The 26,738-nt window shown below is 42.6% G+C and overlaps 3 protein-coding genes across 4 annotated transcripts; 1 reads left to right on the top strand and 2 right to left on the bottom strand.

Moving 5' to 3' along the window:
- Nucleotides 1–1,046: 1,046 nt before the first annotated feature.
- LOC133911406 (COP9 signalosome complex subunit 1-like) lies at nt 1,047–7,007 on the top strand. The gene is made up of 6 exons (XM_062353638.1): nt 1,047–1,536; nt 3,343–3,663; nt 4,351–4,467; nt 4,554–4,639; nt 6,201–6,435; nt 6,516–7,007. Exons 1-6 carry the CDS (start codon nt 1,150–1,152, stop codon nt 6,693–6,695), a joined length of 1,326 nt encoding a protein of 441 aa, XP_062209622.1. The 5' UTR covers nt 1,047–1,149; the 3' UTR covers nt 6,696–7,007.
- Nucleotides 7,008–7,387: 380 nt separating this feature from the next.
- On the bottom strand, nt 7,388–10,416 carry LOC133911408 (RHOMBOID-like protein 2). Its single transcript, XM_062353639.1, has 5 exons — nt 9,895–10,416; nt 8,905–9,068; nt 8,635–8,798; nt 8,294–8,547; nt 7,388–7,695 (listed from the first exon to the last, which is right to left on the bottom strand). The coding sequence occupies exons 1-5, from the start codon at nt 10,173–10,175 to the stop codon at nt 7,584–7,586; spliced, it is 975 nt and encodes a 324-aa protein (XP_062209623.1). The 5' UTR covers nt 10,176–10,416; the 3' UTR covers nt 7,388–7,583.
- Nucleotides 10,417–20,023: 9,607 nt separating this feature from the next.
- LOC133911405 (uncharacterized) lies at nt 20,024–26,177 on the bottom strand. 2 transcript variants are annotated; one of them, XM_062353636.1, is made up of 4 exons: nt 25,726–26,177; nt 20,974–21,185; nt 20,616–20,883; nt 20,024–20,512 (listed from the first exon to the last, which is right to left on the bottom strand). In XM_062353636.1, the coding sequence occupies exons 1-4, from the start codon at nt 26,041–26,043 to the stop codon at nt 20,231–20,233; spliced, it is 1,080 nt and encodes a 359-aa protein (XP_062209620.1). In that variant the 5' UTR covers nt 26,044–26,177; the 3' UTR covers nt 20,024–20,230. The 2 variants fall into 2 exon arrangements, with proteins under 2 accessions (XP_062209620.1, XP_062209621.1); XM_062353637.1 differs by lacking the exon at nt 25,726–26,177 and adding an exon at nt 22,142–22,860.
- Nucleotides 26,178–26,738: the final 561 nt, after the last annotated feature.

The raw sequence follows: 26,738 nt of genomic DNA, 5'->3' as shown, positions 1-26,738 counted from the left end.
CGGTGTTACGATCTCTCTGTCGTGATGTATAAACTGAAATAGAGCTAACGCTCACAATTCGCTATGACATCCACAAGGAAGGAAGTTTCGGGTGATTTCCTTAGAAAATAAATGAATATAACATGTTTCAGGTGAAAGATCAGAGCGTAGTACAGCAAGAACACTAACCATGCACACCAGAGCAAACAGTCTCAGTGTTCACAGTTTCCGCATCAGCACTTTCCAAATCGGTTACACAAGTTTTAAAAAGAAAGTAAAAAGCTCAGCTGTAAGCTTGTTTGTTTTTCTAGGCGATTTTTTTTTCAAAAACTAGAAGCCAAACTAAATGGCTGAGCTATTTTTTGAAAAGATAGTTTCTAAGAAAATAAACTAAAAATTGAAAAACTGATTGAAACGAATTTTTATAATTTTTAATATAATGAGAAGCTAAAAATCTCATGGGCAGCTTATCTCTTATTGGATTTCCTTTTCTAACTGGATTTTATTCCAAAGATGTGATCTTAGAGCTCGCTTATTTATTATAAAAACCAATAATAAAAAACTATCAACCAAAAATCAAAAGACAGAAAAAACAAAAGCTTGGCCCAATCAAACATCCCATATGTCACAGACCGCGCCGCTCCTCTTCGGCTTTTCTTGCGCAGTTTCTCCGAGCTTTCTACGTCGCTTGCGTTGCGGCGGAAGGAGTGGAGCTCGGCTGCCGAGAGGACCAATGCGCCGGCTTCGGCGGGTAGCCCCGACCTGCCGGAGTCCGCGAAGAGGGTGAACACCCGTGCTGCCTTGGCCAAGGTCAACGGTTTCGACGACACCACCGCGCCGCTCACGGGCCTCAGCGCCGCCGCCGCCGCTCGACTTTGGCTCACTGTCTCGGCCTGTTAGGTTACCACTCAAATGAAACGCTCATCAACTAGCCTACTTTTCTTGAGTGGGCCCACTAGCCCAGTAACGTGCTGGGCCTTCTTTAATGGCCCGAGCCACGAGAGGCCCAGCACAAGGGAATTTTACCGATCTACCCATAGCATTCGTATAATTGCAAGCCTTGCCAGCCCTCTTCGCCTCCGTTCTCGGCGTCTCCTCTTCCACTCCAGCTCCCCCATACTCCCCTCGTCTAGGGTTTTGCTCCAAACCCTAGCGCCCATCCCCAGCGGCATGGACGTCGAGGGCGAGGTCCCCGCCGCGGCGGCGGCCGCGGTGGCGAACGGCCTCGGCGGGGAGGAGGCCTCCCCGGCGCCGTTCTCCGCCGAGCAGCTGGACGTCGAGGCCTACGCCGCGCAGTACTCGGGGCGGACCCGCCTGGCACGCCTCATCTTCATCGCGGAGAGGTGTGGGGTAGAGGCGATGCAGCTCGAGGCGCTGCGGATGGCGTACGATGAGATCAAGAGGGGAGAGGACACGCAGCTCCACCGCGACGTCGCCCTCAAAATCAACGGCCGCCTCGGCCCGCGATACGGGCTCGACCGATCCTGGGTCGACATCGTCACTCGCCGCGCCGATCAGCGCAAGGAAAAGCTCGAGAATGAGCTCAACGGCTACAGGGTGCGGAAACCCTACCCCCTAACTCTTCCACGTACCTGTTCAGAGAATCAGATTACCTTGCTGATGTTACTAGTCTGCAGGCATTAGTGCCTGCTCATGATGTGTTGGGTTCGAGTCCTTTTGGGTAATGGCATGGCATTTCCTCATCCGTGCTTAAGGCTGATTTGATCGGTTACTAGTTACAGTAATGACGCACTATGTGTTTGGTATATTCTACTGACCACTGAGTAGAGGTCTGTGATTTGTTTCTCTGAGTGCTAAACCTTGCTTTTACTTTCTGCTAGTCTCAGAAGTATTTGGCTATTTAGCTAAGGAAAAAGTTCATATTGCCTCCCTCAATTATTGCTTGAGCCTATTTGTCCCCTCAAACCGTAAAACTAGATATCCCACCTCCTGCAACTATTCAAATCTACGCAATTTACCCCCTTAACTGGTTTTGATGGTGATTTTATCTTACATGACAATAACTCAGCCTACCCTGTTGGCAGCGTTTCGCTGACGCGGCATCAGCCTACCACCCCCCAAGCCCATCACCGTCATGAGCACATACCAAGATGGGCATCAGCCCCTCCACCGCCGCTTGCGCACGTAGTGTGCCTTTTCGGGCGTTCGCCACTACCAGCTCGCCACCGCCACCGGGCACGTCCACTCGGAGCTCCGGCACACCCTCCTGCTAGTCCAGCGCTGGGTGCCCTCGCCGCCACCTGGGGCCCGCGTCGACGCCGCACTATGCGTCGCGGGGCTCGAGGGCGAATTCTCGTGGGCCCAGTTTGGGGAGTTCACCACCGAGCTGTTCAGGGAGGCTCTCCTTTCTGTGGCTGCGCACCTCCGCTTTTCCTCACCGTCGGCACTCTCTGGTGATCATAGAATCTCGTGCCTCACCCGCTCGCACTCGCAGCAGTTCTACGAACCTAGGGCAACTCACAGACCCTGCTAAAACCCATTGCTAGTGCCTTCTCCACGACACAGTCGGGCTACGCTATTTCCGACGAGTTCGCGCCGCCTCCTTCGACCATATCCAGGGACGAGGTGCCCACCAGAGTGATCCTCGAGAACTCACGCGTCGCCCTGGTAGCACCAAATTGGCAGTCCACCGAGAATCGCCGTCGACGTGCTTTTCCTGAGCCGCTGCTGTTGTTTTGGCGCGAGGCTTAGGCATGATTAAGTGCTAATCCACCACGTGTACGTCTATAGCAGACGTGGATGCCATTAGGCCGAGTTGGGGAGGAAGAGAGACAAAAGCTGATAAGTGGGCCCATATTTTCAATTTATTGACTGCAATGTCTACGCGTACAATATTTCATGTCATGTGTTATCTGACATGTAGGCGGCCAGTGTCGCGTGTGAGCCACGTAGGACAAAACTAGGGTAAAAACCACGCGGGGAGGAAAAAATCCAGTTTAGATTGTTGAGGGAGCAACAATATCTGGTTTTATGGTTGAAGGAGGAAAATCGGACTCGGACAAGAGTTGAGGGAGTCAAAATAGACCTTTTCCTTTAGCTAACTATGTGCAAGCATGGCATTCCTTGCACTTTTATATGACATGATTATAAGAAATTTTAGGAACAGAAATATTATTAGGAACATAGGTATAATTGGGCACATTGCAACATACTTTGAAATTGTTTACCATCTACGAAAGTGCTCCCGATTTTTTGTTTTATGTTTCATAGGTATCAAGTTTGCTTTGTGGCCCTGTTGGGCATATCCTGTTCTAAGGCGAAGATATGTTTATCAAATAAAGTTACATTATGAATGTATGCTAATTCTCTATCTTCCCTTTTATCTTGATTCTTTAACTGCAGACCAACCTTATCAAAGAGAGTATCAGAATGGGTTACAATGACATTGGTGATTTCTTCTATGCTCATGGCCAACTTTCAGATGCCTTCAAAAGCTATATCAGGACAAGGGACTATTGTACCACTTCCAAGCATATAGTTCAGATGTGCATGAATGTGATTCTGGTTAGCATTGAGCTGGGACAGTTTGCACATGTTTCAAACTATGTCAGTAAAGCAGAGCAAACCCCAGACTCTTTGGATCTTATTGTTGTCGCAAAGTTGCGAGCAGCTGCAGGATTAGCCTACTTGGAAACAAAGAAATACAAACTTGCTGCTCGTAAGGTTAGTCGTCTGTAATTCCTCTTCAATTAATTTCTTATGGTCTTCCTATGCTGATCTTGAACTACGCCTGTAGTAACATGTTAGTCCGATTTTCTGGACTTGACACTCTAAAAAGAGTCTGGACCTACTTTCACTTTTGTGCTTCAGGAACTCCATCTTTACTTGATTAATGGTATATTGATTGTTTTGATACTGATGTAGTATTAGAGTTGTATGTTGCTTGTGTGGTTCTTGTATGCTAGCAGTAAATACACTAGTTATAAGGAATCTATAAAAAGTCTGGATAGGTTTATCTGATCCCTATAAACAAGTTAGCTGATTTGATCTGTTCTATTACCTTTCTATGAAGCTACCATCATTTGATCATTGTAAACATAGCTGCAAAGGATCCATTCTCACATAGGGATATGTAACTTTGTAAGCATTAGACACTACAGACAACGTTAGAGCGTTTTTTATATTCCTCCCAGGATTCCGCTGACCGCAGGTAGCTACGGTTATTTTCTTCTACTTTAAACTGAATTTAGTTATGTACACAGAGGTCTTTTCCTATGACTTTCAGTTCTGTGACATCTGGACATATATCTCATTTTCTGATAATGGGATGTTCAGAAGTGTGATATTTGTTAATATCTGTTATTGTTGAGTAGATAGAGCTTCTTACCGATGTTATGTCTTTTCCTCTAGTTTGTTGAGACAGGACCTGAACTAGGAAACAACTACTCTGAAGTCATAGCCCCACAAGATGTGGCTGTGTATGGTGCCCTTTGTGCACTTGCTTCTTTTGACCGTTCAGACCTAAAGGTTCACCTTTTCTGTACTTCTTTCTTTTCTGGTAGAACTTGTTCCATTTATATCATTGTTTTAACATATGATTGCTTATATTATAGAGCAAAGTCATTGACAATATTAACTTCCGTAACTTTCTGGAGCTGGTGCCTGAAGTAAGGGAGCTGGTTAATGATTTTTATGCAAGGTACGATGCTACCAGAGTAGCCTTATAAATGATTGTCCATCGCTATCCTTTAGGTTGCTGGATGTTCTTGCACTTATCAATCTTTTTTGCAACATATGTTTTGTGAAAAAAGAATTGAATACTTTAGACCTTTTTCTATTTCATTTCAGTATGATGTAAATAAACATTTTGTATCGATACACCTTGGGCTCTTTTTTCAGTTGTGGAATTCCTGGATGGCAAGTAGACGTTGTAGGATCACTTCATGCTAATTAGAAGTATCAGTTTTTCTAACATGTTTTCTTCTTTCTTGTGAGTAAAGTAGTAACCCAAATCAAAATCAGTGAAAACTTGATTAATTTATTCCATATAAGGAGCGTTTTCTGAACAATATGTATTGTAACACCCTCTTATTGTATTATCTTGATGTTAATGTAGCATTGACGATTGTTTTCCTTCAAACTGATACATTCTCTTGCACATTATATGTAGTATAGAATATTCTAAATAGTGGTAAGCAAGTGGTGAGCGGCCACCCCACCTTGTAGCACTATAGCTGCCATATATATCATGTACTGTTTCGTACTCCCTCCGTTCAGAAATAGTAGGCATATTTTTTTTTCTCGGTCTTCGAAGTTGAATTTTGACTAAGGTTTTCTCACAAAATATATCATTTATAGCTACAAAATCTATATAGTGTGAAATCATTTTGAATTATGAACTTAGTTGTATAATTTTTATACACTAGACATTCTTATAATTTGATTAAATGCTAGTCAAATTACACAAAGTTTGACTTTTTTAAAAAGAAATACGTCTACTATTTCTGAACGAGGGAGTATATAGCTGCCACCCCAAGTGCTGATAGCACGGTGGTAAGTCACCTAGTTGTGGTGCTACCAACCAGGGCTCGAACCTTAGTTCTAACAAAAAAAAGGCGCCCCGTTGTGTGTGACTTTCAGTGTGGTCCTGGACGGCTGTAAAATCGCTTTTAGTGATGCCTCGGGGTGGCCGGCCTTCGGTGCCTTTTCTTGACCTTTAAAAAGTAATGTCATAGGCTGTCATCCCTTATAGGTCGAGTTTTTTTAAAGATATATGTAAAGTGTCTAACAATTATAAACTATCGATATTAATATTATACATAAAATATAAACTATAAAGAGACGCACAAATACACAGTTGAGTGCTGTATGAAGATTTTTTTCCTTGTACTGCTATTAAGTCCCATAAAATTTCAAGATATGCGAACTCGACCTGCTAAACCTCTAAATCTGACCTCTATGCATGTATCCTTAATGTAGACCTACTGACCTACACCTTGACAACAGCCATTAGCTAGGTCATGATAGCTGCTATTTAGAACAGTGATAGTAGATTAGTGTGACTTTTGGGTGGTCAATCTCAAATATCATGAAACCTTATTGTATTGAAATGCTGCTTAGTATGCCCTGGCTGAGCCATTCAGTGCTAATGTTATGGACAGTGCATTCTATCATTTTCCAAAGTTGTGTTTCAAGCATACTGTGTAGTTTTTCAAACTTTTGTTTGCCAACTATTCTAACCATGAAAATTGTCATTCCAGTCGCTATGGATCATGCTTGGGGCATCTTGAGAAGTTAAAGCCGAATCTGCTACTAGATATCCATCTGCACGAGCATATAGAAACTCTGTACATGGATATTCGCCACAAAGCCATCATACAGTACACGCTTCCATTTATATCAGTTGATCTTAACACAATGGCTGCTGCCTTCAAGACTTCTGTGTCCATGTTGGAGAAGGAGCTGGCTGCACTGATCACCGAGAACAAAATACAGGTTTTTAAAGATATCTGAAGTTCACACATTCCGAGATTTATGTGTATTTTTTGAGTTGCTTGTAACTGAAACTTTTGCAGGCTCGGATAGACTCCCACAACAAGATTCTTTATGCAAGGCATGCTGACCAAAGAAACACAACTTTCCAACGTGTCCTCCAGACTGGCAACGAGTTCGAGAGAGATGTTAAGTCTATGCTTCTGAGAGCCAACCTCATCAAGCATGATTACAACCAAAGGACTGGACAACGGAAGATGTGAAATTGTGAGCAACGCTGCTATGCACGGCTGCCTGCCTCTCCTTTTGGAAATATCTATTCTGGACATAAAGGTGCACGGGGTCGTGTGATGAATCCTGCTGATGACTGAGCATGCAAATTTGTCTAAATGCCTCATTTTTTGTTTGTTTGCTGAAATGTCCTGTTAGGTTATGGATGTTTTGAGCATCAGTAGATGTTCATTTCGTGGGAAAGCGTTAGTTTGAACTTTAATGCTTCGAGGTGGTACATATGAGTCCATACAGTATTACTCGGTGGTTCTTGAATTAAATTCATTTCGCTACAGTGTTTCTTACTTGGATGCACGCTTGCTTCTGCTGCAGTGTTGCATCTATGGATGACGAAGCCGAAATTTAAGCGCGCGTGTGGCGATCTGCGCCGTTTGGTTTTTCTTTAATGCAGTTTTGACTGCGTTGGGTGATGATCTAGGAGTTATCTATTGCTAATCATGAATTGGTTAATCTGGATCTTCCTAGTACACTGTGTTCATAATTTTATAGTGAGTTGATTCAAATGGAATCTTCCGCCATGTGCTATTCAAAGCTGGCATGTTAGACACATACTAGTACTAATCTACGAGGCAACGGGCAGTGAGAGGAGAAAGACACTTCGAGGTTGTTGCTTGTCCACAGGTTCAAAGATGTGTTATACAGTCGTGCAGAGGGACAGGGAATAGGTTCCAAACCTCAATAATTGCAATATATAAAGAATGAACCAAATGAACAAGAGAAGCTCCCAGCGTGCCTCTACAGTACACGACCCATCGAGAGTGCCTTCTTTAAGCTATATACAATAAACAGAATATATGTATATATGCATAACACTGGATATACGAAAAATGGGCGGAAATTTCTCTGTCGTGCTCTGTTGCTCAGTTCGCACAGGTCCACCTCGAGGTGGGGACGCAGCTGAGGTAGTGGCACCAGTGGCAGCTGTCGTTGGCGTTGGCGCCACGGAAGAGCATCGCCATGCCAACCGCGAATCTGCAAGGGTAAGAACAACACAGAAAGAATGAGTTCAGACCTGCCATTTTGCCGACAGAAACTGAACTGAACTTCCGCGTAGTGGTTGAGAATTTGCGTATAAAATATGGTGCACAGCGCGGCTGTCAACACGGAGCATGTTGGCTAGTAGGTTGTTGGAGAAAAAAGAGAAGCGAAACACGTTGCTCTTGTACTGGAAAAGGGAAATGGCCAGCTGGGCAGGCATATATAGTATGCTAATCTAATATACTAACAGAGAGAGAGGGTGTCCTGTCTTTGTATCGTGCTAGTCTGGTTGTCATTCCACATGATGACACTCTAGAACAAAACCGGGGGCAAGAACAGCGTTGCCGCATGCCCATCGTATCACATCAGTGGGTGCGTCAAATGCTCAAATCTTTCAACGCATGTGGATCATCTAGTTAGTGCTTTCCCTGTGAAGTAGAAATCGATTCCAAATAATAACAATCCTACTGTCTTGAAGGTGGTAACACTGACGTGCACGTTGAGCTAGAAATTAAGGATTTTTACGTGGTGATTGGTGTGGTGGTTCAAATGATGAAAACACTTATTGTGGTGTGAAATCGGTGATTCTTACCCGACGATGACAAGGACCAACGCGACGGCCAGCAGGATCCACTGGTAGACGAGGCACTTCCTGGAGGTGCAGGGGCTGCCCGCCGGCATGCCGTAGCGCTCCATCCAGCCGAGGTGCGGGCGCATCAGCAGCACGAACCCAAGCAGGAAGCCCGTCAGGAACCCGCCGATGTGCGCGAAGTTGTTCACGTGAGGGAAGATGCCGAGCACCAGGTTCACCGCGACGACGAACAGCAGGGTCATCACAGCCGCGACCTGCAAATAGACAAGCGCTCAACTTGAGATGCCTCGACTTTTCTGGTGGTTGCAGAACGGCGAGGACTGAGCAGTGAGTATGTGAACCTTGTTTGTGTAGATGGTCCAGTTGGCGAGGAGCTCCGAGAGCATGGCTCCGAGGAGTCCGAAGAGAGCACCAGAGGCACCAACGGAGATGTTGTTTCTGATGAAGAGAGAGGAGAAGACACTGCCCCCGAGCCCGGAGAGGAGGTAGATTGCACCAATTCTCACTGCAAGAGTCCAAGAAACGGCAATTGAGATTGTTATCAGGTGATCAAAATGGCAGTAGCCTATTTGCGATTGAAGTGGTAAATTATAACTGAGAATTGGACTCACTGTATCCGAACTGCCGCTCAAGGCGCAAGCCAATGAACAGGAGGCTGAGCATGTTGGCCACCAGGTGCAGAACACCGGCGTGCAACCACATGCAGGAAACGAGGCGCCAGCCCTGGTGCTGGTGCACGACCTTGTCCCACACAAGGGCCCCCATCTTCGTGAGCCTGCAGAGACGAGGAAGCACAACCGTCAGGCCCCATCTGATCCCATATTCTCATGCATGAGCCCCATGCATGGACTGGAACTATGGTGCTGCGCCGCAAAACTGATCCAACTAAGTTCGTCGCACACTGTTTGCGTGACTGACTGATAAGATTAAAGTGATGTGTCATACTAATTATTTTCTAAGTGATCCAGTCATATATGCTCCATACCCTCCTGTTGGGTAAATCATTTCGGTTCTGGATCTGAACTAACTGGACCGGGTGCAATTCGTTCAAACTAATAATGTTCTGCTGGGGACAGACTATGAATTATCATGTTTCTCATGAAGGAATGGAAAAGACATATTACGATGCCATACACTGAACAATTGATGGTCTTAGCACGAAGCCAACTACAAGTCTACAACGACATTTAAAAAGGTAACAGAAAAAGAAAGGCAGAAGAATGAAAATGAATGAAGAGACAATCTGCAGCGTCTCATTTGTACTATTTATCACTTCTGATTGGAAAAGTTTCTCTGATAAGGAAAACAGATTGTAAAGAAAATGGATAATCCGCAATGATTAACCTGGAGTAAAAGAGGTCTGAGACTAAGCGAATTATTAACAACTTTGCAGCCATGCAAAACAACCAGTATGGATTCTGCATGGACAGAATCCATGTTCCAAATCATTCATTATTCCCAGTCCCAGATGACTAGATCCAATGCGGAACTACCCCAATCGAGCGATAAGGCCAGTAAAACTCCGAACTCCAGTCGATCATTCAACGACAAGTTGAAGAAAGATCGAGAGCAGAAGGAAGGAGGCACGGATTAATACTCACGTCGCGGAGGAGGGGCCGAAGAGCGGGTTCTGGCGCAGCGGCTGGAACGAGAAGCGGCCGAGGAAGCGCGCGATGCACTTGCCGTCGCGGGCCCGGGTGTGGGCGGGGCAGTTGTTGGCGTACATGGTGATCACGAAGACAGCGATGTTGGCGACGAAGAAGACGGGCACGATCCACGGCACCCACTCGCGCTCCCCCTCGTGCTGCGGGTACAGCGGCGACGGCACCTTGCCGGCCTCCTTCCTCACCCCGCCCTTCTCCACGTCCTCGTGCGTCGCCATTGTACGCTGCGAATTGGCGCGACGGCGAGCTTAGCTAGCTAGCTGAAACCGCGGTTGCCTTGCGTGTGGTGTGGTGAGGGAGGCCGAGCTCTGGAGGGAGGTGCTGGAGTGACGAGGGCGGCGAGAGGAATAAATAAACGCGCGGGCCGGACGCGGACGCGGACGCGGACGCTTCAGGAGGTTCGGCTCAGGCGGTCAGGCGCGCGGCTCACGGCGCGGTGGTTTCTTTCAACTTTTGAAGGGTGCACGGCTGGCCGGTGCAATGCAAAGTTGCAAACCGTGTGAAAGAAATCAAGTGCTGGGGCAGACACGCACGGAGCGTGGTGGCAAGACTCCAGGGTGGAGTCGAGCCGACGGGAGTTGGATTCCCCGTCGTGCACCCAGTGCAATTTTAGGAGGCACCGGTAAAAAAAAAAGGAAATCAAGTGCTGGCGGCTGCAGGTAAAACTGACCTCGCCTGCCTGCCTACCTGCTTTGAAGACAACCGTTTTTGCTCAACTTTACTACTTGCTTTTCATCAATGCTTCTGAGCTCTGATCGATCGATTGTCAAGGTAAGAAATCATCTGTCAGGACTAATCAAATCGATACGGTTAATGAAAAGATGCGCGACTCTGCTCTGTATTCTGGTGGGGAAAAAGTTACATATTAACCGTTAGGGAGCATGTGATCGCTTGGGAGTATTTTGTCCATGTGTGCTGTCACGTTGGCAGCTGAATTTTTATTTACTCCGGGATAGCACTACTTGACGTGTTGAATGTCAACTGTTGACTTTAACGGTGTTGCTGTGCCTGTGCATCCCGATCAATCATATGAAGGTGGCAACTTGGGAGTATCCTATCTGTTTAATGGTCAGTATCAGCGCAGACAACTGACATTAGATCGCAACCTAATGATGATGCTCTGGGTGATTATAAAAGGGGCGCTCGGTTTCTCCAGCTTTTTGCGATAGCAGTTGTGTAATTTGGTTGGCACCGACAGGGTGTGTGGAACATGCATCTTGTGAATAAACACCTCTAGCAAACATACATCATTTAGATATTTAATCATGTGATCAGTTACATTATCAACTATCAAGAGTTGTGTCTATCAGTAATAAGTGTCTTCCTAATAGATATGTCATTTTATTATATTCATACAATATATATAAATATGTAAACACCCTATAAATCAATAACAAGAATTTTCATTATCTCTACTTCTTTTTCTTTCTACAATCTCATGTAATAGGTTATTACGCAATTACTCTTACACCGCTAATCAGTCACTCCTCAAACACGAACAAGAATCGAGGCTATGCTACTTTTGCACCAAAAAGATTCACATGGTTGTTTTGTAGGATATGACATCCTTCTCTCCGGCAACCATGGCTGCAACAACAACGCATCTGTACCGTCCATGGTCACGACACCGGCCACTATAACAATGCCAGTGTTGACATCCCAACGGTGTACGTCTTCTTCACTGCCGCGCACCCACCCACTCCTCTAAATTTTGCAATTGAGTTTGTTTCTTGCAAAATTTACATTCTAAATTCATCTTAATTAAGCTCAATGTGCTCACATTCCCAAAACACTTAATTCAAATAAAATTACATACAAAATCATTCATAGTTATTACCTCATTTAATATTTAAGAAACATAAGGTAGTGAAAACAAAATATCTACTATATATTTGCATATTATACTCTCACTATTGTGAGGTCTACTTCATGTCATATGGACATGGTGACTACTTCCAATGTGCTATTTCAAATATTTTACTTAGCATAACATAAGGTAATAGAAATATAAGCATTTACTGAAATATGTTAGATTATGCCTCCTACTACTGTGAGATCTATACCAATTCTGGTGATTATCTCCAACGTGTTAGCTACATAATTGAGGTATACACTATGTAATTCAAGACTCAGCTTGACATTACAAAATTTGCGTTATATTACAATATTACCATAATGATTTTTAATTTACTCATGGTAAATTAATCAAATATATGGTCAAATCCATGTAGGACACAATGACCGGCAAAGAGTTCGATGAACTCATGTCTGACAGTCATAATTATCCAACATGCGCAATGAAGATCACGTTACTATTTCAAAAAAAAACCCTAGGTTTTTTGGTATTCGCAACACCATCCATTTAAATAGTGTTATATATCTAGTACATTTATTATTTGAGACTTCAGGTTTAAGATAAATTGCAATGCACAATATTTGCCTCATGTAAATATTCATTTCTGACCCACGTGTCCTCAGAAATTGCATCGTGATATGTACTGAAATTCTATTGCATTCCCAATAACATGCATTTTTATTTTCAGGCCATCATGTCATAAAAAACCAAACATATATTACCTCAGTAATACCAATGTTATACAATATTCTATAAATATGCAATTTTATTACACATTTCATTTTATGATTGCAGTTAATTGCAATTCAAAAGATTATGCATTCGTGTATTATTTAAGCCTTATTTGCTTAAATCAACAGTAAAATTAAATGCAAAAATATTTAATGCGATTTACTCCTTTAATATTGGGATAACACAAGGAAGTGGAGAATAAGACATCTATTGCAACTATACCAAACTATGCCTATAGCAATGAGTCCCTCACCCACTACTATGAGTCTACACCATGTTCTCCTGACATGGTATCTACTTTCAATGTGAGCACCCAGCATTCCTACTAGCATAACACAAGTGGAGACTAAGGTATCTACTGTGACTATGTCGTTTTCATACTATGCCTATAGCAGCGAGTTTCTCGCCCACTACTGTGACGTCTATACCATTTTAGTGTCTATCTTTAATGTGTTAACTCACTGCTACATAATGATAGAGGCTATATATTAGCAATGACTATCGTCCACCCTCGATATTAGCAACGATTTTATCGCCTATCCAACATGAGGTCTACATTACTTGTAATTCATGGCTCATCTTGACTTTACAAAGTTTTGCATATGTGAATTCAATACTCATCTTGAATTTGAAATTGTTTAAACCTCAATTTTTCTAAAAAGAAAATATGCAACATATTTTGATGAATACCTTCTATCATTTATTACACGGAGCCTAAGTTTTTAGCAATAATTCACACATAACCTATTATCTCAGGAATGGAGTCCAAAAATATTAGCAGTGTTCTTTATAGAAGGACTCATCTATAATCAAGTATCATCTTGACTCTAAAATATTACATAATCATTCTAGTCAATTTACTTTCATAGTAAATTCAATGAATACATTATCACCTAATGTAGTACATGGCTAACATTTCTGAATTTTTTGAACTTGCATTGGATGGGACCGATTATCCCACATGGGGGTTCGTGGCATAAATGTCACCATAACCCAACCACAATCCAAATACTCAGTCATTCCTAAAATTGCCACACATGCAATTTTGTATTTTTGCTACATCGTCTTTACTCAGATTTCTAAAAAAATAAGTATTCAACGGAGAACGATACATCTATTATTTGCAACTCCCTCAAGGAGTGATCAACAAAGAACGTATTACTACCCAAAACATAAATAGGTGCTCACTCATTCATTTATCAGGACTTCACGTTCATGGCAGTTTACAATTTTGCTGGTCAAATGACAAGCAGAATTCTAGTGGACCTAACAAAGGCAAAAACTAATTTGATAATAATGATCATAATACCAAATTCTCAAACATTTGGCTGAATTATACCTCTAACTCATTGGAAGCTAGCAAATTTACGTGAATCAATTTGAAGCTCACTTCAACAAATGAGACCTCTAACAAGTCTCCATATTATTCCTAGAAATATCATTAGCTCAATATTGTACTACCACATGTAATACATTGACAATCATCAAATAATATCATGTATCTTAGACATGGTATTTATATTATATATGAGTTAAAATTCATATTGAATTCTCATACTCTATGTAAAACTTATTTGGACTTTCAACCAGATATAGAAGGATTTTTGTTTAGTGGACCATTACATTCACTAATATAATATCAAGGGAGACTACAATGTTCATCGTGGATGCATCCATGTATCCAGGTTCAACATATAACCTACTCTATTTTCAATATATCCGTATGTATGGTTTCAATATCGAAACCCAATACTAAGATCTATGATGAAAAATATGATCTCAACCTAGTACAACTGTACGAAAACCAAGTATCTCAGAAAACTTCTTCATTATATCTAGGATGTATCACAGATATATCATTCTCATACCACATATTGCGTATAAAATAATTTTTCAATCTAGATCAAATTAAGACTTGATGTGATTTCCTTCATCATTCTACCTTAGAGATGATGAGAAAAATTATTAACAATTCTATTGATCCTATCATCAATTCACAAAATCCTTAGATATGTGTGCACCGTATGCATCACAAGGAATTTAATTTTAATACCTTCTTATCTTAAAATTCATAACATGACATCCAATTTCTTGAACGTATTTAAGAACATATGCGACTCTATTTAACAATTTTATAGACCATCTAAGTATTCTACAATGCTGATTGATGCATTTACAAACTAATATCACATGTGTTCCTTATACATAAGGCGTCATATTTATGCCAAACTCATTGCTCAAATAACTAAAATTAGAGCAAATTATTCTAGATGCAATATCAAATCCATTCACATGGAATAGTTTGATTTGGACATTACATCATTAAGTATCTTATGTCTATAATCATAATGGTCTATCTGAATCTCTCATCAAGAGAATCAAATTATTTGCATGACATATCATGGAATTGCAATTTGTATCTTGTTGTCTACATGCGGCCTTGCACACCATATAATTAACTTAAATTCATCCAACTGCAATCATACACTTCCCTACATTGCAGTTAGTACGTGAAAAATTAGCCTCAGCCAAGTATTTCACATCTGTAAATCAGTTACGTTCTGTATATACCGATACCACCACCGTACAACATACATCAAAGGGTATTAGGGATCCATATAAGGTATAATTATCTGTCAATCCTATAATATATCGAGTCCCTCACAAGGAACTTATTCATTGTCCGTATGCTCATAACATTTTAGGGATAATTTCCGGCATTAGAGGAGATTAATACCACAAAGAATGCAATGAATCAGAAGAGAATGTCACACACGTTCACATTTAGTCTTTATATCCACGTAACAGAGATCTAAACTCTTATTCAAAATATCTTATATTTGCAATATGTTGCAAATAATCTGCTATATGCTTTTACTCGTCATAAAGAAAGAGTGGAGGTACTTAACAAAACCATTTAACTCCCAAATCAAAATAAGAGGAGGAGAAATATAGTCACAAGAGATACAACTTCTTGCAAGCATTCACGAAAACAAAAGGAGAATATTCTCTAAGATAGTAAATACAAATGAACATTAAGTTGATAGACATCTTATGGATATTCACTATCTAAAGTTTATAGATGTTGAACATCTAAAAGAATAGCACAAATATGTACACAAATTCCGACGCTGGGTCATTGGAACATCGTAACTCTGTTGTTTTGGAAAATACATGAAGTTAAACAGGATAATACTTCCAAAAACTATATTGATTCCATAAAATCAATCAATACAAAGACTACAAATTATTAATATATATTTATACTCAAAATTGCTATACATCTTCAACTGGATCCAGATCAAAAGTCCTAGGCAGAGTGTTTTAGCACTCAAATTGGTTAAACCAAAGTGGGTAATTAAGGAGAATTGCTTTCGCTTGACAAACAATATCTTCCCCATGGAAGCAAAATAGATTTTTATTCTATAAGGTGGTGAAATAGTGAGGCTTATAGCAAAAGGCTCATGCAGAGATCCGACATCAATTACGATGTTACATACCCTATGATATACGTGAAAATTATGTTCTCATATTCAATGTATTTGCTAGATCAAATGACTTTGATAGATTTGGACATATAAGTCCCTAATGGGCTTCGTGTGTGTGTGTATATATATATATATATATATTTTGTGTAAACCTTAAGTCACTTTATGACTTCAAACAATTAAGTTGATTGTGGTACAACTGACTAATTGAGTTTCTTCCACAAAAGGGTTACTTCAACTACGATGATTGTTTATATGTGGTCATAATAAAATACCAATTGAATTTTGTATCATCTCTAACCACATACGAGAAAATTTGCAATCATCTTAAGATGGAATTTTAGATGAATGTTTGGGTAATACCAAATTTAACTTAAGTCTGCAATTTGAGCATACTCCTTTAGGAATATTTATCTATCAGTCCATTAATATCCAAATGATATTGGATATTCATATCCTTTAAAACATTTATGGTCATTCAATCTCTAAATATGAATCAAGATCCATTCATATATTGGGTTGACGATATTAAACCTAAAGTTCTATACCTTAGTGCCATCAAAGCACTCATGAATTTTGCAAATCGTAACATGCCTATATTGCATTTACATATAACTTGCTAGCTCAAAATAGCATAGCTTCAACAACACCATTAGGTGAGAGTCAAAGAGGATATCCTCAGATATCTTTATAGCGCCATAGATATTTGTTTATTCTATAAGAAAATTCAAGATATAACCTTAACGAGATATCCAAATACCGGTAATATGATCCTTATAATACAAAATCATAGACTGATTTCATGATGGTATAACCTTCTCATACGATTTATCAAAATAGATTTCAGTAGCTAGTTTCACCTATCATTTTGAAACATCACATACTTGTATATGGCTTCGTAGAATGATCAAACACATATAACAGTGGTATTGATTCCACTGAATCATCAAATATTATCTACAAAAATAATACTACTTGTGTTGCTCATATACAAACATATTACATAAAAAACAATATCACTAAATATATTGCCTCAAAATTATTTTATCCTTTTGAGTTATGACAAAGTGGGGAGATCAACATCTTGCAAACTAAATCTTATGATAACCTCGTAGATTTATTCACAAAGTCCTTACCAACTTTGACATTCTAAAAATTTGTTCATAGAATTGGTATACAATGACTTAGAGATTTGCAAAGTTCAAGAGGAGACTCCTCTTGAATTATAACATGTTTATACATCATATTATACTATTTTCCTCTATGAGTTTTACTCACAAAGGTTCTCAGAAAAAGATTTTAATAAGAAAATATCTACACAAGTATGTGTGTGTCTATATATATAGACATATTGATCCACAAATCATATCAATTGTTATTTAAACTCGTTTATAGGTTTTTTCTTTCAAGATTTTCTCATATAAGTTTACAATGAGACAATAATAAATATATACACATCATTTTATCCTTATTTTCCTACTGATTTTTAAAGGGGTTTTAATGACATATCACCATATTATATTTCTCATCAAGTTATTTTCACATGATTTTTTGAGTAGTTTTTTAGGTAATGTGTATGGATGACCAAATTGATCAATGAGAGTGTTGCGAATAAACACCTCCAGTAAACAGACATTTTTTAGTTGTTTAACATGTGATCAATTACACTATCAACTACCAAGAGTTGTGTTTATTGCAAATAGATGTCTCTCCAATAAACATGTTCTTTCATCATGTTCATTCAGCATATATAAACATGTAAACACTCCATAAATCAATAACAAAAGTTTTTATTTTCTCTACTGTCTAGATACAGTTACTTGTAATATATCCGATGCTTTTATGCCTATATATCTTCCTTACAGAAAAAAGCAAGACCATCTTGTCTGGTTTTGCCCTGTTAATGGCCGTTGACTCATTGAACAATTAGAATTATGATCGTGATCGCAACACAGTAAATATTGTAATAGATGTTGGTATAATAACAGTTCGTTCTCATTTTTAATGGAGTGAGTGGATGTATTTATAGGCATACCTCAATCACTCATGTTGTCATTACATATTTGCTCCTTATCTATAGAAATATTTCTACTAATAATTGGGAATATTTCAGGTATCTCAAAGGGCATTATGATTATTATCTGTATACATTGCCCTACATAACGAAATCTTGACACATGTCTTGGGGGTCTCGCACCGGACGTTTCACCGAGACTGCTAGTGATCTTCCTTGAGCCACCATTGTTAGATTCCAGCTAACGCGTGGGTCACTCTTTAAGCTAGATTTTGCTCTGTTACCGAAGGGCTTCACGCTGCCTCCCTTCGGTGTTAGGACTTATGCTAGATCATTTGTCCTTCGGATCTTGTCGCACCCCCTCTGTCTCAGGGTCTCGCTACACTCTTCTCATTTTAGACCTCGTTACGCCCTTCGGTCTTTTGGACTTCACATCCAAGCTTTGCTCCTTGAATTGTTACGCTTTATCGAGTCTAACTCCTGCAGGACATCGAGTCTCAATGTTTTAGTTTTTATGATTTAACCATTGGGAGCGAAGTTAACAAACGGGAGCACACGTGCCACCGTCCCCCCTCACCCCAAGGCAGTTTACCGCAGGGGCGCAGAGGAAGGAAGAGGAGGGCGGGGAGAAAGCGCCCAGAGTCGGAAGCCTCGCAAGTTGGACAGGGGAGAAAGGAGCACACAGCTTTTCCGTTGTCGCCCTTAGGATGTCGCGAGCTGAAACGGCGGCGCTGGTTGGTTCGGCGCCTCGCGTTGGACGTGCTCGCGTGTGTGAGTTGCCACAGCTGTTGCCATTTGGGACGGCAGTGCAGTGCAGCTGGCTGTGGCGTGTGTGATTTTTGTCCAAGTGGAAGAAATGCGCGAGCTGGGCTGGTTGTTTGCTGCGGCCGCCAACGAAGATTCCAGCGGGCTCGGTTGGTGCCCTATACTATCTAATTCGATGACGAGATTCTGCCTCATATGATGCGTAGGTATTCTTTTACGTGCATTCTTTTTGGTTTTTAGTTATGATTCAGGCCTCGGCATCATTATAAACCTCATACGATCGGCCGGCCCGGCTGCGGCTCTGCCCACGCGGCCTTGATTTGCTCTATCAAAAGGATCGGATCCATCCGCCCAGTTGACTGATAGTAGAGTCAACTCAGAACACCATGAAACCTGTAGATTCGTGACTTGTGCTTCATCATCTCGAGTCCCCTGCCGTCTCCGCTGGGCTTCAGCACCAATCTGGTGAACACGGCGAACCTTCCAATCTCAGAGGTATGCAGCCTTTATCGGTCAATTCATTGTCTACCCTTCCAAACAACTTGGCAACACACAAGTTGCTTTGCACTCACTTTTTTATCATGTAACATAGTACTGAAATAATTTTAAAAATTAGTTAATTATATAAGAATATTATTAGTGATTTTTATATATTTTTAGAATTTTATTTGAGACCATAATAATTGTTAGCAGCTATAAAAGTAGTCTTTTTTATAAAAAAAAATAGTTTAAATTCTACACTAGCTTGTTGGGTGAATTCTATTAAAATATGTTGCACATTATTATGGAACAAGTACAAAATATTCTATGATTTTTAGATAAACATAAGACTATTTTTTGGATGAACCTAATTAAAATCAGATTTTATATGAAATTAGTGCACAATACTTATAGTTTTATGTTACTAGATATAATACTTAATTTGTTATAAATAGCATAATACTTTTAGTTTTATGTAATTCACTCTTAGATATATGACACTCTCCACCAACCGGTATCAGTATTATGGAGCGCTGTAAAGTAGCTAGGTAAACTAAATATCTTTTTCCGAGAACACACGAAGGTGAAATCCAGAGGGATAAAAAACAGGGAGGTGATTACTAAACAAAACCGAAGCCTTCCATGGATGGATACTGACTAGGAAGCATGTACAGGTTTAGTGTGTTGAAAGAATGAGAGAAGGTAGCTAGGTAGAGACTAAGCATAGGATAGGAAAAAAAAGTATGTAAGGTTTAACCTTTCATTACGTAGTTAGTATATGTCTAACAACTCTTTCAATACTTTTCCACTCACCATCTATATACCATAGAAAAGCAATTATATTGAACATATGCGATGAAATTCACATGAACTTTTGTTGTTCATATGTTTTCTACAATCGCTAGCCCTTGCGCTGCATGGGTTGATAGACTAGTATGCTCAACCGAAAAGGGTCCTAAGAACGGTGTCCCCCAGCCCGGGCACCGACGACAGGAAGTGCCCGGTGCGGGGGAGCTCATGGTAGTTGACCCAGCTGAGCCGGCTGACGAGGTATCTCTGCAACACCACCGGCACCAGCCCGTCCTCGTCGCCCTGCCACAGATGCACGGGGCACGGCGGCTTCGGGAGGCTCATGGGGTCGAACTCCCACTTCCCGAACATGACCATCATGTCGCGGTAGTACGACTCGTGGATGCCTTGCTGCGTCGCCAGCTCCCTCTTCTGCTCGTACGTAAAGAATCGCGACATTTTTGTTAGGTGCTGCAGAATTAGCAATGGCGCTTACTGCACTAGAACAGGTAACTCGAGCGGAGTAGGTGATCACCTTCTGGAGCGTGCCGTCCGCGGTGAGGGTGCGGCGGATCTCGGCGTCGCGCTCGTTGGGCAGGTGGGTGGTGTTGGCGACGACGGTGGAGGTGGGGAGCCAGCTCTGCTCCATCCACCAGTGGAGGATGCCGGGGGCGTGATGTGACACGCGCAGCGCCCACTGGTCGCCCACCTCCTGCTTGGCGTACACCTCGGCGGTCAGGTCGGCGGGGAACCCCGGCCACCAGTAGTTCACCACCGGCGCCATCATCGCCGCCCCAGCGATCCTGCACAGAGTGACTTCCACTTGTCACTCACTCTTCTTGACACAACAAACCGACTGTTTGATCCATCGTGACCATCGCTGCATTGCTTACCTGTCGGGGATGTACTTGAGGGCGCCCCAAACGGCATGGCAGCCAAGGGAGATGCCGATCACGTAGAACTTGGGGCCCAACCCCAGTGCGTCCGCGAGTTCCTCGACGTCGAGAGCGGCGCTCTTCACAGAGCGGTTGGGGTTTGGGTCGCTCTCGCCGTATCCTGCGCGATCGAAGCCCACCATGTACACGCCCAGTTCTTCGGCCACTTCCTGAAGATCACAGCAGATTCAAACAAACAGTTAGATTATCCGATCCATTTCTTACAATAAGGGGAACCGAATTCATTTGATAGATGCAAAATGAACGCAGAATGTGGGTCTGCGAATTATACGCAATAATTCAAAGTTACTCACAGGTTTGAGTTGTAACTAGGACTTTGTAGAAAAAGAACACATCTTATTGACAAATTGAGAGAAAACGTAATCGGTTGACTTGTTCATCTTTCAAGGTCAAGAAGATAAAGTCACAAGTTGGGATGTCTGCGCACAGGATTGGTTAATCATCAGACCTTAAGGTGGTTCGGTTCGCTTGGACTTCGCTTTCTCTGCGATCAAACCGTTTTCTTGACTATTTTGCTTAGCTAGCCTATAAATGCAATTTCTTCCCACCGACAGAATTCGTGGCGATTATCCACCTGCTGAAACAAGCTGTATTTCCCCCAAGAAAAACAATCAACACATGCTGGGCATGCATATCAATGAACGTTGCATCTTGACTTGAAAAGATGGCGAGCTAAGAGACGCCAAGTTGCTATGGCAGTTGTTCTCATAAAAAGCGTGGCAATATTCATCCTGGTATTTTTAGTGGCTATGCGGTGTGCCTCTGGTCAAAGGCAAAGTTCCGCAGTTGAGAGAAGGGACCAAAATGCATCCACCTGATCTAATATTGAAGAGGTGAATTGCCCTAGACATTGGATACTGCAATCAGTCCAGCACATATACAATGTAGGTAATTTATCCCACGAACTGGCGACGAACACGGCACAAGATTCAGTAACAGAAAAAAAGCCACGAACTTTTCAATGGAGATTGCCGATTCCACATTCCATGCACCGAAAAGAATCGATTCAATCGCGCGCTCACCATCCTCGAAGGCAACAGGGAAACTGGACCTAAAATTTGCTCAAAAAAATAGCAAAGGAATGGCCCCAATGCCCAAAACTAACCGGCGCGGCGCGGAGGGTGTCGAGGCGGGAGCCGGTGAACCCGTGGGAGAGGACGACCCTGAACCGCGCGTCCTCCTTCCGCACCCCCGACTCCGCGTACGCCAGGTGCCGCCCGTCCCTGAGCCGCACCCTCGGCGCCGTCACCGGCGGGCCCCCCGGCGTCCCGCAGACCCTTGGCGCGGACGGCGGCGGCACGGCCCTGAAGATGCACCTGCCCAGCGCGCCCACGAGCGGGCCCATGGGCAACCCCGCCGCGCCTCCGCCTCCCCTCTTCCCGCCGCAGCTCAGCACGGGCGCCTTGGCTAGCAGCTCCATTGCCCCGCGCCGAGCTGGGCCTTGGTGGCGGGGCTCCAAGACGCCGACTCCAAGAGAGTAGAAGAAAGAAGAGAAAGAAACCGAAGTGTCTGTGTCTCTGGGCTGCAGTAATTAATTCGTGCGGTGTCTCCGGCTTAGAAAACGTGACGTCCGATCCGGCCTCGGTTGCCGTGGAGCTGCTACCATTTTCTCCGCAGATCTTGGCAGCTTACAGCTCATATGAGAGATGAGGGGAAGCGGAATGAAGTGACGGTGACTTCACTACTGGATCTCAGCGAGAGGTAGGATGATACAGCAGTTTTATAAACACCAAACCTCTTGTACAGTACACACCTGTAGATAACCGTATCCTTTTTCATAAATTACTGCACACATCTGACTTACAGGATCTGCATTCCAGGGAATACGGGCGGAGTAGGTGGAGTGATCACGGAAGCAAAATTTTATATGATTTGGTTTTATAAAAGGTCATCTTTTTACGATGACACGTATTTATTCTTTTTTTCTATTCTTTAATTTAACTATTAAATACAAAATAATATTTGATAAAAGTCTTTTTAGCTTAAAATAGATGTTATAAAATTTGTTTTCGATAACCACCGGCCAGCAGTACTTCCGTGTCCTCGGCGCTGACAGCTTGGTACTACCAGTAGACCGTGGACGTGTGGAGGACTGTGCACGTACGTTACGTCTTCTGGTGCTGGACCGATCGAGCCGGCTGGACGACGGAATGGTCCAACTGATCCGATGTTTCCAAATCGGCCGGAAGGGAGGAGGTGTTGGGCCATCGCTTCAAGGGTTGGTTGGTTCTGGCTTGGCTTGCTAACTCCAACTCACAAGGTTTCGGTTTCAAATCCTTTTGACCTCTGTGAGTGCAATTTTTCTACGGCATAATAGGGGTGGCGATTACGAGTTAGATAAAGGGGTACGCCCAGAATTAAGTAAGTATCAGTGTGACCATATCATCACTGGATAGTGTGAGCCTCTGATCGGAAATGAGGAGGTACTAATATGGCAACATGAACATTAAGTGGACTTATATTATTTACTTTCACTCTTTGCTTAGGAAAAGGAAAGAAAAAAAAAGTGGCTATGCATGCGTACTAGGAGTTCCTAATACTGATGGTACTCCTACCAAAGACTATTCCGGTGAATCTGGCCGAACTTCTGAGCCAAGACAAAGCAAACTACACGACGCTTTAGGCAATTCAGTCAGCTCCACAATTGCCATTTGGCCATTACTCCAGATAGCAACATGTACGAGTAGACGGACGGTGACACATGCGTGAACAAATTGCATGTATGCTTGCTTAAATCTGGAAGATGTCAGTAGTAAACTCATGTCCTGCACGCCACTCTGGAATGCCGAGGCTGTGAAAGCAAAAGGTCAATGATAGATTCCATCTGTCCCAACCGTTGTGAATAAAAATCCTATGGCTTCGAATGACAAGCAGGGTTTACGTTACCGACCGGAGCTCGGTTATTGAGCTCCGGCGGTAACCGAAAATACGCGATAACCGCGGTTACTCGTCAAAAATTTAAAGAAATTCGGAGAAAAATTATTTGGCAAAATTTGAATTTTGAAAAAAAAATCGCGATTTTAGCTGTTCGGTAACCGCTTGGTTTTGGTCGGTTACCAAGCGGTTTGGGTCGGTTACCGAGCGATTTTCTCGTATTTTTGAATTGGTCGGTTACCGAGCGGTTTGGGTCGGTAACCGCTCGGTTTTCTCGATTTATCGAATTTCAGCGCAGTTAAAAAAAACCCAAAAAAGGGCTCAACCTTGTAAAATCAATAACTAATTCATCTGAGCTTCAAATCAAGTGAAACAAATTTTGTTGGATTCCTTGTAACATGATCTACATGATAAAAATATTTATACTCATAAGAAAGTTCAAAATTTTCTGTGAGAAATTGTATTTGTTAAACCAAGTTAAATGCATAGTTTACTCTTTGCTAATCCAAAAATCATGAAACTAATTTTGTTAGTCTTCTTACATGATCCTATGTCTTTTAAAAATACAATGTCTTTTAAAAATACATGAACTCATGAATTAGTTATTGTAACATGCATGATTGTGTAAATGTGTTGCGACTAGATTAATTCATAACTGACCCATCACACCTCAAAAATTAGTGAAACTACTTTCATTAGCTTATTTAACTATGATTTACGTAGAAAAAATAATAGTAGACATGAAAAAGTTAATTACAGTGATGTTTCTTAACATATTCACTTTATGCTTGTGAACTTTGTAAAAATCACAGAGAATTTAATAAAACTCTAAATAAAGTGAAATCAATTTTAAAGATTCTCTTAAAATACGTTTTATACAAGAAAAATATGTGTTTGCATGTTACACTTTTCCTTAACGTGAGTTAATAACTGAGCCGCACGCTTCAATTTTTTTCATTTTTTTTAAACTTTCTCCCTATAGAATATGATGCAAACGACATTATTTTTGAAAAACATTTTCACAAAAGGTCTTAGAATTGTGTCTAGTTTTTATTAAGATTTTTTTAAATTTTTTTTTTTCGAATTTTTTGAATTCAAATTTCGGTTACCGTTCGGTTTCTGAAACCGGACCGGACCGAGAAGGTCGGTAACCGTGATTTTTGGGTGGTTACCGACGGTTTTTTAACCATGATGACAAGCACGCAACTGGTACAGAACTCCAGTCGGTCCTATAAAACGATTTATCTTTTTTCTTTCTGCATTAAAAAAGAATTAAATAGACTTTTTCCCCGCTGTTCCATCTTCCAAACTAACGGTACCTGCGACCTACCAACCATCAACGACTTTGTGAAGCCAAGGAAGCGTCGCCGATAATTAGGCAGCTCAGAGAATGAAAACGCCGCTTCACCTAACAAACAATTCCTTCTTCCAAGTCTAAGCTGCACACCAGCTCATCCATACCCGACTTTTCCTTCCTTTCGCCTTTCAACACCGACAGCCGCTCCTCTCGCCCGAAAATTCTCAGCTAAGGTAGCCTGACCACACGCTAATCATGGTTCACATGGGTACGTGATCACTACCTACCGTAACTATCAAAAGTTTTTGGAGGCGTGCCTAGTTTTCTTTGCATTTTTTCTGCTTAAATTGCACGCAAGAACAAAAAAAGACGCGAGAACAAGCATTAATTTCCATCCGTGTATTGGCATCAATTTACTTGGCGTGATCAGAAACGATGGCAAGAAATAAACGGGCCGGCATGCACGCACCAAGATGCATGCATCTCTGCAGCAGTAAGAGCAGGCGAGAGCGGCGTACCTGCGAGGCTCGGACGCTGTCTTCGCGGGAGCCGGTGAACCCGTGCGAGAAGACGACCTTGAAGCGCGCCTTGTCCTTGGGCACGCCGCTCTCGCAGTAGGCCAGGTGCCGGCCGTCGCGCAGCCGGAGCCTGGGCGCCGTCACGGGCGGGCCGCCCTCGGTGCCGCACACCCTGGGCGCGGGCGGCTGCGGCTGCACGGTGCGGGACAGCCATCCCGCGAGCGAGCCCAGCATCGCGGCGGCCGGCGCGGGCGTCACCACGCCGCCCTTGGCGGCACCCTCCTCGTCCCACACCTGCGGCATCGACGTCACCCACATGGTTGCTTCCGCGGCTACGAACCGTACGTGGACCTCTCGAGTTCTTTCTCTTGGGTGGTGGTGGAAGAAACGAAAGCGAGACGGTCGTGGTGGATGCCGCTGGTCTCTGCCAAGTCTCTACATGTCGCGGGTCGCGCTGCTTATTTATACAGGCGCGCCGGGTCGGGTTGGAGGTTGGTGAGTGGGGTGACTGGCCACTTTACCTACTCCCGTGGTACGTCTGGACACGCGCTCGCGGGACACGGACTCTGAGCAACAAATTGGGTTTGTGTTTGACGAGCCAGGCGAGCAGGTGAAGAAGATTTTTTTTTAGCACACCTCCGGTCAGCAGACGGGTTCGGGTTAGGGGTTTGGGAATTTTGGACTTTTCATCATTATCGAATTTAGCGACAGAGGATGGTCGGTGAGCCAGAGTAGTATGAAAACGATTCATTAGTGAGGGAGGGACGACGACCGTGGATCTGGCTGCAGGGCCGTTGTCGAAGACGGATGGAGGTGGATGGGAGGCGGGGGAGCGAGCTGGTGGGAGGCGTCGGTTGAAGAAAGTTGCATGCAGGCGGAGGTGGAAGGGAGGTTGAAGAAATGTCGTGAGCCGTTGGATGCCTATCTAATGGCTCATAACCATAAGCCTGAAAAAAACAAACAAAAATAGGTGTATGAAAAAAAGAATAATCTTTTTTGAGGTTGCACCATAG

The sequence above is a fragment of the Phragmites australis genome, chromosome 3 (assembly GCF_958298935.1).
Source record: "Phragmites australis chromosome 3, lpPhrAust1.1, whole genome shotgun sequence".
Taxonomy (NCBI): Eukaryota; Viridiplantae; Streptophyta; class Magnoliopsida; order Poales; family Poaceae; genus Phragmites; species Phragmites australis.
The sequence above is the reverse complement of the archived record's forward strand: the minus strand, read 5'-3'. Positions and strand labels throughout refer to the sequence as shown.

Bases quoted from the DNA above. Each gene is read 5' to 3' on its own strand.
- LOC133911406 (XM_062353638.1), top strand. From the start codon at position 1,150: ATGGACGTCGAGGGCGAGGTCCCCGCCGCGGCGGCGGCCGCGGTGGCG. The intron at 3,664-4,350 runs GTTAGTCGTCTG...CTTTTCCTCTAG, and splicing joins ACAAACTTGCTGCTCGTAAG to TTTGTTGAGACAGGACCTGA. The intron at 4,640-6,200 runs GTACGATGCTAC...TTGTCATTCCAG, and splicing joins GTTAATGATTTTTATGCAAG to TCGCTATGGATCATGCTTGG.
- LOC133911405 (XM_062353636.1), bottom strand. From the start codon at position 26,043: ATGTGGGTGACGTCGATGCCGCAGGTGTGGGACGAGGAGGGTGCCGCC. The intron at 20,884-20,973 runs GTAAGCAATGCA...CACTCTGTGCAG, and splicing joins CTCAAGTACATCCCCGACAG to GATCGCTGGGGCGGCGATGA. The intron at 20,513-20,615 runs GTGATCACCTAC...ACGTACGAGCAG, and splicing joins CGGACGGCACGCTCCAGAAG to AAGAGGGAGCTGGCGACGCA.
- LOC133911408 (XM_062353639.1), bottom strand. From the start codon at position 10,175: ATGGCGACGCACGAGGACGTGGAGAAGGGCGGGGTGAGGAAGGAGGCC. The intron at 8,548-8,634 runs GTTCACATACTC...GTCTATTTGCAG, and splicing joins GGACCATCTACACAAACAAG to GTCGCGGCTGTGATGACCCT. The intron at 7,696-8,293 runs GTAAGAATCACC...TTACCCTTGCAG, and splicing joins TTGGTCCTTGTCATCGTCGG to ATTCGCGGTTGGCATGGCGA.